A 12,441-nucleotide genomic window follows, 5' to 3' on the forward strand; every position below is an offset into this window, starting at 1 on the left:
CTGTGCAGCTAGCTTTTCCTAATTCCTGTCTCTTAGCTCACTCCTCTGAACACACTGAGCCTGGACAACACGGGAGCAGTTTAGGAAGCTGGGCTCTGTACTGCCCCTTTGAGATGAGCTCTGTACCCCCTCCCCCTAAGGGTTGGCCCGGCCCTCTCGCTCTCTCCCCGGGTTCTCATCTCCCCAAGCGACCTGCTTTTGCTTCTCGCCTTCTTCTCTTGTGCTCTCCCTTGGAAGGCAGCTAAGCTAACACTCATTAGCACATGTTAATGAGCATCAATTCACATCTCCTCCGTGGGGGGGAAGGGAGAAAGGAGAGATGCTGCTGTCACTCTGGGGGTAAGGTGGCCACAAAGGCCAGGACAGACCTCAGAACTAAGGAAGCGCATTCTCTGCTGAAGACAAGGGCCGGGTGGGGAGCAGGGAGAGAAGGGTGTCCTGGCTGCGGTCCTCGGGTTGTGCTTCACGTCTGGAGGGGCTTCTGTTTTGTCTGAGACAAGCTTTGGATGTTTGCTGTCCCTACGTGTGGTTGTGAGATCTGTCCTGCCAGCCCCTGGACAAATGTCTAAAAACTTCCAGAGTATGCCCAGGGTGTATCCGGTACCCAAAAGTGAGGGAGGGACCTACAGAAAGGAGAGCTCCAGGGAGGTAGAAACCCCTCTATCACTTGCATCTGAATCCTCCCAGGCCCTTACAGATTCCAGCAGCCAACCAGCAAAGCCTTGAGAACTCGGCTTCTCTGCAAGTCTGCGTCCTCTGAAGGAACCACACGCGAGAAGAGTGCTGGAGTTCAAATCCCAGCTCCGCCACTTATATGTTAATCCAATCTTACGTACCTCATCAAAAAAAAAAATGATCCCTCGGGCTGGAGAGATGGCTTAGCGGTTAAGCGCTTGCCTGTGAAGCCTAAGGACCCTGGTTCGAGGCTCGGTTCCCCAGGTCCCACGTTAGCCAGATGCACAAGGGGGCGCATGCGTCTGGAGTTCGTTTGCAGAGGCTGGAAGCCCTGGCGTGCCCATTCTCTCTCTCTCCCTCTATCTGTCTTTCTCTCTGTCTGTCACTCTCAAATAAATAAATAAAAAAAGAACAAAAAGAAAAAGAAAAAAATGATCCCTGATCTTCCTGCTGTGTAAGGGTCAGGTAAGGGGTAGGACAGAGATCCAACGAATTCCAAACTCGGAGTGCAGGTTACCCGGGCCAATTAACCTCAGTATTGCCATCAGTGTCAGAACTGTCACTCCTGTTAGTGATTATCTTTTCTACTGCAAGAAATCAGCTCAAAGTGGCCAGAGAGTGGGGAATGTGGGAGGAGCAAGAGCAGCCTCCCTCACTTTCTACCAAGAAGCCTGTGGTTTTTTCTCTGGAGGGGGCGGTGAGCGGGTCTCGGTGCGTGCGGGATGTGAGTCCGCAGGGAGCCCGGCCGCACCGCCGCGCCCCTGCTCGATTCCCAGAGCCCGCGCGCCCCCTGCCGGCGGCCGGGCGCGGCGCAGCTCGGGGCTGCGTATAAAAGCCGCGTGGCGCTCCGGCCCCAGCGCGAGTGCCAGAGCCAGCCGCGCGGCTCCGAGTGACAGCGCTGTGCTGCCCGAGGTCTTGAGCGGCTCGCCATGGCTGGCCCGCAGCAGCAGCCCCCTTACCTGCACCTGGCCGAGCTGACGGCGTCCCAGTTCCTGGAAATCTGGAAGCATTTCGATGCAGACGGTCAGTAAAGCTCCCAACTTCTGAGCCCGCTGCACTCCCCCACAACCCTCCCCACACCAGGACCTGCGGTGGGAGGGACAGGGATTAAAGGCTCTAGGTGAGCTGCTGGTGCATTTGCCCCCAAGGGGATGTGCCGGTGGCAGAGCCTGCTGGGGTCTCGAGTTTAGGGAATGCCGTGCTGCTCTGATGACAACTGTCAGTAACTTTTCCCTGACGATGTAGAGACAGCCCACCGACTTTTGCATTCTCAGGCTGGGCAAGTTGGAGGTCTGGACAGGTAAAGAGAGACTCCCCATGATCCACCCCTCTGCCATCTTCCCCACCCTTCTCATCAAGCTAACTTCTTGTTTCTAGCCCTGCAGCTACAGGTCTCCCGAAGCCCACTCACTTCTCCCTTCATGCTCCTGGGGTTTTGAGGGTCACCTCAGCAGCCCCAACACCATTGTGGGATTTGGGGAAAGCTAGGCAAACCCGTGGGTCTCCTCGGGCTTGCTGGCCAGGAACAGCAGTGGATGATGGATTTGGGACTCAACACCCCTCCCACTTTCTTTGTCTATTTTACATCCCCACACGCAAGTGGGTTCCAACCACAGCAGCAGTGGATGTGGTGGGAAGGGTCAAGTGCCACCCCCTCACCAGGCCTGGTCCCTCATGGTGAGAACCTTGGACTCTTAGTCTGTTGATAGAGGAAGAAAATCATTTCTATTGACAATTTTATACTTGTATCTACAGTATTTGATCATATTCATTTCCCATTACCATCTCATCTCCCACCACCTCCCACTGAGCTCCTTCCCAACCTGACCCACTTCTACTTGGATGTCTTTCCTTTTGTGATCCACTCAGTCTAATTAGGGTTGCTTGCATGGACGTGGGTGAGAGGTTATTTACAGAGCACTGAGAGCTTACTAGTGGTGGGGGGGAGACCACGCTAAGCACCCCAGTAACCAGACGCTTTGTTCTGTGTGGCTTCACAACAACCAACTCAAAAAAGTGAGGGCCAGGTGAATAAATAGTGTTTGGACTTGGCTCTCAGACCTGGGATCCCAAATGTCTACTATGGTCTGACTCAAGCATACAAGGAGCAAACCCCACCCCCTCCACACCCATAGAGGCATCTAATATTACTGGAGAGGTTTTCTCCATTACACTCTGATTGATTTCCCCTCCATCGTCCTGGATAGTGGGCGTCCAGATGCTCTTGCATCTCAGACCCCTGGCAGGGTGGTGGCTTAGGGTATTTATGGGGAAACTGAGAGGGAGGGGGATGGGAAACAGACTGTCAAGTGGTGACTTGCTGAGCTCTTCTCTCCTCCCTGCCTCACCACTCAGGGTGTTTAGGTGGCTTCATAGAGATCTTCTGGTCAAAGTGCTGTGGGGAGTCAAGGGTTAATATCTGGGGCTATAGGAAGATAAAGTTTTGCTTCTTTGGAGGCAACTGAGATAGCTAGAAGGGCACAGGACTGGGCGGCTGGATTCCTGGGGTAGGATGGTGGCATGCTTGTGGATTACTGAAAGAGGTGGGTCAATTGTTCAGTCTGAAAAATGGGAGGAAGAAGGGGTGGTGTCTCCAATATGTGGCTCATGCCATCCAGCTCTCCGGGTGGGAAGGGCTATAACAGTACTGATGCCTCTTAATATTAGTACATGACATGCTCTGGCCAGTCTGTCTGCACCAGAGACTTCCATGGCTCAAGGAAAGGTACTAAGTGGCCAAGGTTATCCTGCTCGATGAGTCAGCTATAAACAGACAACTACAAGTCTGCTTTTCCCTGGGGACAACTGATAACCCTTCAATTACCAAACAAATCCTTATGCTTAGGTACATTTTGAAATGCTGTACTTTTCAAAGCAGTTGCACCTTCTTGAATCCTGCACCCAGAGGCTGCTGGGCAGGTTTCTCTTGTGCAGATGAGGAATTAGATGCTGAAGTGACTTGGTTGAGGTCATGGAACAAGTCAGTGGTGCTGGTTCCTAACCAGAGCACACGTCCCCACTCAGATGGACACCTACAAGGTAGAAAGAGGGTTTTTGTTTCAGTTTGGTTTTTTCTGTGATGATAAGTACAAGCCCACAGAAAAGTCACAACCCAAATTCAGCAGAATGGGTACTTCCATCATCTCAGAATTGCTAAATTACAGTAAGACACAAGAGTTTTTAAGGATCTTCCAAAGCCAGTGTGCGTTGGTCTCCTCGCTCCCAAAAGTGGGGCCCTGGAACTAATGGAGAAGGGGGAGGCAGTGAGAATTAAAATGTCAGAAATGGAATCAAGTTCGACTGGAAAATACATTTACCAACAAACTAGAATTCCACCAGAGGATCCAGAAATAGGCTTGAGATCATTTTGCTTTGTACTTTTGCTATTAACCTTCTCCTTGACCAGCCTGCCCCTGCTGAGCATCCTAAGGCTGCAGGTGAACCCAACACCACACCAACTGAGGTGCCCAGTCCTGTCTGGGCCTCTCTTTCACCAGCCCTGGCTTCTGTTTGCAACCTAGGGATTTGTTCCAGCTCTACGCGTCTTGCTTTAAAGACCTCTGGGAGAGTCTCCTTGACTGTTCACCAGGTCCCTGGAGTAAGCTTCCTAGAGCCCAGTTAATCACAGCCACCAGGAAAAAGGAGGCACCTCCTTACCTTCCCAGTCTCTTATAGCAAACAAAGACCTTACAGAAGAGCTGGATCCCAACAAGAGTGGGAGTGGGGTAGGAGTATCCCTTACTCAAGCCATTCCAAAACAGACAGAAGAAACACCATCTTAGTAGCCTTCAAATGGATAGCTAGCCTTGTAATGGGGAAAGGCAAGAGAGGTATTTAGAGAGTGGAGAGTTGGTACCCTGAAAGATATAATACTTTTCATAAGATCACACAGCATAGCAGGAGAGGACCAGAGATCTGGTCTCCTAATCAACTATATAGCCACAACTCTTCCTTAGTGGTCACTAGGGCTTGGTACTGGGAGGGGTCAGATGTCTCTTCAAAGAAACATTAGGCATTATAAAATGGCACCCTATGACCCTAGTGGGGTCTGGAGCTCTTACACATATCACCTCCACATTGTGAGTGACACTATGTCTAAGAGCATTGCTTCCTGGTCACTTTGTCAGGAACTTTTTTACTATGTAACATCCAGGTAGCTGCCAAGCCTGACAGTGCAGGTCTATAATCACAGCTACTTGAGAGGCTGAAGCAGGAGGATTATAAATTCAAGGACAGCCTAGGCTACAAAATGAGTTCCAAACCAACCGAGCAGCTTAGTGAGTCCCTGTCTTAGAATAAAAAGTGTCTAGGAATGTAGCTCATTGGTAGAACTCTTGTCTAGCATGTCAAGTCAGCATTCATATGCCCTCTCTGTGTGGTTCTGATAGATACCATCAGGGCCCATTACACTGTCAGCCCATGAGAAACCAAGTTGTGATTCAGAAGAGAAATACTGTAGTTCTTGCTACCCTTCTGAAAGCAGAAAGACTATGAAGAGGAGGCCTCTCCCAAAGGCAAGCACACATCCATGGGACCAAGCTAAGCATCCCATCCCCTGTAGCCTTCTAGCCTACACACGGAAGATGCTCTATGCACAAGAGAACCTATTAAAGGAGTTCTTTGAATACTAAGAACACTAGAATACGAAGACACTGATTTTTGTTATTTTTCACATTTTTTTATGAGAGAAAGAGTGAGAGAGAAAGGGAATTGGTGTGCCAGGGTCTTAGCCACTGCAATCAAACTCAAGACGTGTGTGCCACTGTGTACACGTGTGTGACCTTGTGCACATGAGTCACCTTGTGCATCTGGCTTATGTGGGTTCTGGGCAGTCAAACCTGGGTCCTTAAGCTTCTCAGGCAAGTGCCTTACCTGAAAAGCCATTTCTTCTGGCCGATTTTTGTTATTTTTATTAAGAACTTCAGTATATGGACATGCTGTAATTTGGTCATGTTCCTATCATGTTCTCCTCTTTGGTCCCCTTGCCCAGCCCCATCCCACTGAGGACTCTCCTCTTTCAAGTTCGCCCTCCTTCTGTTTTGTTGCCTCATTCCTTTTGTCCTCCTCTGTCCTCTAGGTCAAAATACTGATGGGGTCAGAACAGTGCAGGTGTTGTAGGGATGTCAGTAACCACTATGATGTCACCAACTAGTGCATGTTGGGAGGTGATTTTTGTGTTAATGACAGATGAACAATGGAGAATATTTGGAAAAATTCAACTAGACTTTAGTGGTTCTTTCCAAAGAGTGAATAAGATATTAAAAGAAATCTTTTCTAAATTAACTTTTGTAGTGTTTGAAAATTTCATATGAGAGGATAGAACACAAATACCTTTAAACTTTTATTTATTTATTTAGTTAGTTAGTTAGTTAGTTTTTTGAGGTAGGGTCTCACTCTGGTCCAGGCTGACCTAGAATTAACTATGTAGTCTCAGGGTGGCCTTGAACTCTTGGCAATCCTCCTACCTCTGCCTCCCGAGTGCTGGGATTAAAGGTGTGCACCACCACACCCGGCTTCAGAAAATAATTCTATGGACATAAAATAATTTTATGGACATCATTCCCTTTCCCAAAAGAATGTATACCTACATACATACAAGTACAAGGACCTGCCCAGAGTCTTCTGAGCTTTGTCTGTTTTTGAATATCCTGGTAGAGCAGGTTCTTGAAGCTTCTCACAAGAACAGAGCCGTGTTCCTCATCTGTGTGGGTCTCTGAGCTCCCTACACTCAAGGACCGTGCAAGGGAGTAACGATAAGGACAGTATGAAGCTGGGAAGGGCTCTTCTACTCCTAAACCCAATGATTAGAAGTGCTCTGCAAACTCATACCCCACGGAGGAACCAGAAGCCAGGCACGCCCTTCCAGAGTGCCAAGCTCTGCTATGCTAGCTCTGTGCCCTCTGTGGGAGGAAGGGGAGAAAAGCTAGAACAACAACGCCTCCCAGAGGTGGAGAGAGGCCTGGGCAGCTGCATTAGGAGAGTAAATGAAAGGGCTGGGTGTGTAGCTCCTGGACAGAGCACTTGCCTGGCATGTGCCAAGAGTCCTGGATTCCGTCCTTAGTAACACACACATGCACACACACACACATACACACACACAAGAAAACACTAAAACATTAAATGAATACTTATGGCATACTAACAGGGAAGGCTTACATAAACAGGCTCCAAGATATCCAGTAGAAGTATTGCCTTTAACTACATTTACAAGTCAATAGACTGTGCTATTCATATGACAGTCATTATACCCATACAAATCAATGGTCAGTCCATTAAAGGCAATGGGGTCCAGTGCTGGGGACCAAGGTTTTATTTGTCTGAAAACAGCTTTCCTTTGGCCCTGTAGTGAAGCCCTGTGGACACCTCATCAACTTTGATGCCAGCATATAAGGCTGCCTGGGAGAGCCTCCTACCTCACCTGAGGCGGCTCCCAAGAAGAGTCCTCCTACCTCCCTCTACCTTCAGCTCAGTTGTAGCATTAACACTGCCCTTTGGTGTGGAGTGTGCACAGAGCTGGGTGATCCCTGAGTGGCCATCGCCCTGCCTCTTGAACAGTGATGGCACCAGCTAGGAGAAGACACTGGGTTTGAGAAGGGCTGGAGCCCCCCAGGGAGGTAGCCAAGCAGCCAAGGGAGCATGTTTTCTCAAACAAGACGCTTCAGCCCTCCTGCCCTGGGCAGTCACCAGCCCAGGCGCACCAAGTCCCTGCCCTCCTGCGTCTTGTTATTCCCCATCCAGATGTGAGCACTTTTACTAGCTATGGTCCTCAGGGAGGTTGCTGGGGCTCAGGAGACCCCTTAGGGGAATCTTTCTCAATACCCAGGGAACCAGAATTAATACAGCAAGGCATGAGGCTCTTCAAGAACAGCGCCTCTGCAGTGTGCCCAGCCGGCTGGCATCCCTCCTGGCAGATTGCATCAGATGCCCTCCTGTGGCCAGCCAGCCCCATCTGGGGCCTCATGCTTGGCCCTTCTCCCCTCCTTTTTGGCTCTCTGTAGTCTCTGCTCTCGTCCAATCTGCCCCTTCCTTCTGGCCTCCCCACGACTGGGACTCAGCCCAGCGCCAGGCTGCCAGCTGTCCACAGGTTCAAGGGACCCAGCCCAACTCCAGAGATTCGTTCAGGAGGCAGATTGAATCCGGTGTATCCAAACAGTCATTGAAGAACTGTGAATCTGGGCCTTTTTTCCCCCCAGGAGGTACTAGAATAGGGAGTGTGTGTATACCTATCCATAAATAATAGTGAAGTCCCTGATATAAACAGAAGGATCATTTGTCAGCCCGTGCCTGAGACTCTCCCATGCTCAAGTTCATTCCAGCACAGGTAGGGTTAGCACCTCTCTGTTTACCTGGCGGCACACTAAAGATAGTGAGGTGGGAAGGGAAAGCTATTTGAAAATGGTGGCCATGCTATGCAAAGTCATACTCAGAATGGAGCCAAGCCTAGGGACCCAATTTCTTGACCCAAGGGCTGGGATCTCATTGTTCCGGAGTTGCTCAGGCTAGAGAGATTATCATAACTTTGAACTCCACACAGACGGTCAAGTGGCCTGGCCTCACAGGTACTTTCTGGGGCAGTTTAACAGTATCTCTTCTCCTTCCAGCTCTGTATCCCATATGCCATGGAATTCTCTAGACACTAGGCACTGATCACAATACCCAGGACACTGGGTCTCAAATTGAACTATGCTGTGGGTCTCGGAAACTAGATCTCTGGGTCACAGCCCCAGGGAGATTCAGTGGGTCCTGGGTGAGGCCTGAGAATTTACATTTCTAACCAGCCCCATCATGGCACACTCACGTTGCCACTGCAAGTCAGGGAATTGCCTGAGACATGTGAAGCAGCTCCCACACCACGTGGAGACAGATTGAGAAGGTTGAGGGAGGGGCGCTGGCTTATGTGTTACAAGGGGTTGAACTTGGGCCCTCACACATGCCAGGGAAGACTCTGCCTCTGAGCTGCACCCCCAGCCCAGATTCTGCGTTTCTAACAAGGTTCCAGGTAATTCTGATGTTGCTGATCCACAGACCACACTGAAACAGCCAGCCAGCCCTTCTATAGTACTCTAAAGTTACTAAATTAGACTCTTCACTTTAATAAGATCCCAAGGTAATTGTTACACACCCTAAAGTTTGAGACGTGCTGCTCCACAGCAGTTCTGAACCTTGATTGTACATTAAAATCACTCAGAGACCTTAGAAAGCATCCCCACTCCACCAATTAAGACAGAAAGTCCGGAGTCCAAACAATGACATTGTTGTCAAAACTTTTACACAAGTCAAGGTGAGACTCAACCCTCCGAAGAGAACAGTAGCTGCCAGAGCCCTCTGGGCTGAAGCGTCATTAGCCATGGATTGACTCAGAGGACCGTAAGAGGTGAGGAATAATAATAATAATAATAATAATAATAATAATAATAATAAAAATCTAGTGCCTCCCATTTATGTGAGATTTTACACTTTCCAGAATGTTTCCAGAAATTACTTTGGTTAGCTCTCACAACCAGGCTTTGCCCACTTTAGACATAAACCAAAGCTCAGAGGAGCTGACTTGCTGAAGAACAGTGGATGGTCATGGAGCTGGTCGTAACAGTTCTCTCTCCTCCTTAGCTCCCTTTTACCTGTTCCCCTCAGAAAATTGGCACATACAACCCTCAGGGAGAATCAAATGCACCTTTTTTTTGTGATGGGGCATCCTACAGTCAGGAATTCCAATAGTCTCTAGTAAAGAGATGGTAAAGAGATGCTGTCCTAGATAAACAGAGGCATGTGGTGATGGAGAATGGAAGCAAGAGTTGGTCTGGGAAGGATGCAGGGTCCCTGCCTTCCACCTAGCACCCTCTCCTAATGTTCCCAGGATATGGTTTGATGAGGAGGTTAGGAATGATGGTTACTATGGTGACCGCATTTTTATTAATGCCCATCCATGTGAGATCTTCTTAGTAGCCCTACCCTCTTGTAACAAGGTCACAGAAAAAGCGGAATGCTTGCCCAGGGATTAAGTCTTCCAAGAAGGATGTCAGCTAACTGCTCCTGTACCCCAGCCCGGCCCCCGCACTCCCCGTTCCCCCCCACCCCACGTGCTGGAGCCACCTAGGTGGTAAGTGGAAGTGACATTAGGAAAGTCACAGCAAGGCAGGCCTTCTCCTCTCCAATAGTAAGCATCTCTCTTTTGGGGCCTGCTTGCCTGTCCACTCCCCACTTGTCACTCTGCCTTCTAAGGCTTGCCTGGCTGCTTACCCTCACAGACCCTGCAGGACTTTAAAGTAACAGGTCCATCTCTACAACTTCAAAAGGTGAAGGCTCATTGCATGGAGCAACATTTTGTCCTCTGGTTGGGGCACATGGGGCGATTCCCAGCAGGGCATAAAGGGTGTACCTGGGAACCTCCTGTTGCCTACTGCATCTTTCCACAGAGCCACCATCCCAGCTTCTGGACCCCTCTCCCTATCTTAGTTTCCTCCCTTCTTTCTCCCGCTTCCCAGAGAGGTCCTCCCTGCCCATCCTGCCCAAGGGGCCCTGGAAGTCACCTCTATTCCCTTATATCAGCATTCCTCGTTTCATGTGACACTGGAAGCAGCATGTTTAAATTCATTTCCCTGCTGTTCATCTGGCCCTGCTTTACCTGTACCTGTTAGCATGTAAGCCCCATGATGGCAGGTCATTATCTAGCTCTCCTTTGTACCTTCAACACCTAGACAACAAGGCCTGTACAAAGCAGAAGTTCAATAAATATCATGTAAACATGAATTAGGTCAGCCTGGGTCTGGTCCTGCTTTACTGTGCCTTAGTTTCTTCTGCAACCAAGAAGGATTCTGCTTCTCCATGTTATGAACCATGAGTCTGAAAGGATTATGGTCACTCAGAAGGCAGGACTACATTGTCACCTTTCCCATAGCAACCCATCAAGGCCTTACACATAGTGAGGTCTTGAATAATCTGCTGAAGCAAAAGAAGGGAATCAAAGCTCTCAGATAAATGAAATATGTTCTACCTATAACAGATTGATGATATGAGGTCCTGCAATTAAATACTTTTAGACAAGAATAGTGCCATGTACCTAGAATCTCAGCCCTGAGAAGGTGAAAGCTGGAGGATCATGAGTTCAAGGCCAGCCTGAACTGAGAGAGAGAGAGAGAGAGAGAGAGAGAGAGAGAGTATAGATATGCCAGGTATTTACATAGGTACTGGGGAATTGAACTCAGGCCTACAGCCGTTGTGATCAAGTTCCCCTAACTGTTGAGCCATCTCATCCCTTTCAGAAAGTCCTGCAGAGGGGCTGGAGAGATGGCTTAGCAGTTAAGGCATTTGCCTGCAAAGCCAAAGGACCCAAGTTCAATTCTCCATGACCCATGTAAGCCAGATGCACAAGGGGGTGCATGTGTCTGGAATTTGTTTACAGTGGCTGAAGGCCCTGGTGTATCCATCTCTCTTTCTCTCTCTCTATTTGCCTCTTAGTCTCTCTCTCAAATAAATAAAATAAATAATTTTTAAGTCCTGCAGAACATCCTAGAAGAAAGACAACTGCCCCATCTTGGAAAAATTGGAACTCTTTTGCTTGCAGACAGAAATGCGTAATTCATCTCAAATGACTGTCTCTGTGCCATATTTATTAAGGCATCTTCTCCACAAGGGGCTGCCTCGAAGGCTATTTATTTAGGATTTATGTTCTCAGTGGGTACTAAGAGAAGGAGCTGGAAGATCTTCCCAATCCCCAGAGGCCAGGGCACATGCTTCTCTGTTGTTATTTGTTGAGTCTATAATTCTGCATGCCCTTGAAGGAAGTAGCCATCTTCCTCCATGCGTATCATGCTCCCCTACTTGGGTTCAGACGTGGAATTTGACTGCAGGCCAGTGATTTCCTAAATTTGTTATACACAGGAGTGCTGAAAAAAGTCACAATGCTCAATTCACACCCCAAGCCAATGACATCAGAATGTCTAGAGGTGAAAGGCAGACGTCCATATTTTGTAAAGATCCCAGGAGATTCCAACATGCAGTGAATTCTGGGAAGTATTGCCTTATCCCTGGCTGAGTTCCCTCCCATAAATATCTCCTTCCCATCTTGTGGCAGACCAATGACCTTAGCAGTGGACTCAGCTTGGCACTGCTATCTGGCCACCAGGCTCCAGGTGTAAGAGCCTAAAGGACATCTCACTACTTGATAGTAATAGAGTCAGCTTGGCACTGCTATCTGGCCGCCAGGAGCCAGGTGTAAGAGCCTAACAAACCTCCCACTACTAGTGTGATCTTCAGGCTTTGACTTTGAGACTTAGTGCTGATCACTGCACTTTCTCCTTAAGCTCATCTTATACACAAATTCTGGTAATTGAACTTTAGCAATGCCAACATTTGTCATGCACTAATAACAGATTGTTCTGTAAATACAAAAAAAATTTCCAATTAAGCCAAGCATGGTGGCAGGAGGAACATGAGGACTGGCTGGGCTACACAGTGAGACCTCGTCTCAAAGCAAAAACTTCATTTGAGTATAATTACCCAGTCTGCAGATGAGATGGGTTAAACTATTTTCATCAACAGTGCCCTTCTGAATAGGGATTCCCAGGATTGTTATTACAAAGTACCACACTCCAGTCTGCTTCCGTCTTCATACAACCCTCTTCCCTATGTCTGGATTTCTGGCAATGGACTGGGGGCTCACCTTAACCCACTGTGGTCTCATCTTAACTAACGACATCTTCAAAGACTCTTCTTCAAATAAGGTCGTGTTCTGAGGCTCCAGGTACACGTGCGTTCTGAGTTTTCCAA

General features: G+C 48.6%; 1 protein-coding gene across 1 annotated transcript in view; it reads left to right on the forward strand.

Annotated features, from left to right (window-relative positions):
• The first annotated feature begins 1,547 nt into the window (after nucleotides 1-1,547).
• Nucleotides 1,548-12,441, forward strand: part of Calb2 (calbindin 2) — a 28,728-nt gene continuing 17,834 nt past the window's right edge. Inside the window, exon 1 of the mRNA XM_004659562.2 lies at nucleotides 1,548-1,698. Within this exon, the coding sequence (XP_004659619.1) occupies nucleotides 1,605-1,698 (94 nt within the window). The 5' untranslated portion in view covers nucleotides 1,548-1,604. The remainder of the gene's footprint in view (nucleotides 1,699-12,441) is intronic.

Source organism: Jaculus jaculus, chromosome 1 (genome assembly GCF_020740685.1).
Source record: "Jaculus jaculus isolate mJacJac1 chromosome 1, mJacJac1.mat.Y.cur, whole genome shotgun sequence".
In the NCBI taxonomy this organism is placed as follows: Eukaryota; Metazoa; Chordata; class Mammalia; order Rodentia; family Dipodidae; genus Jaculus; species Jaculus jaculus.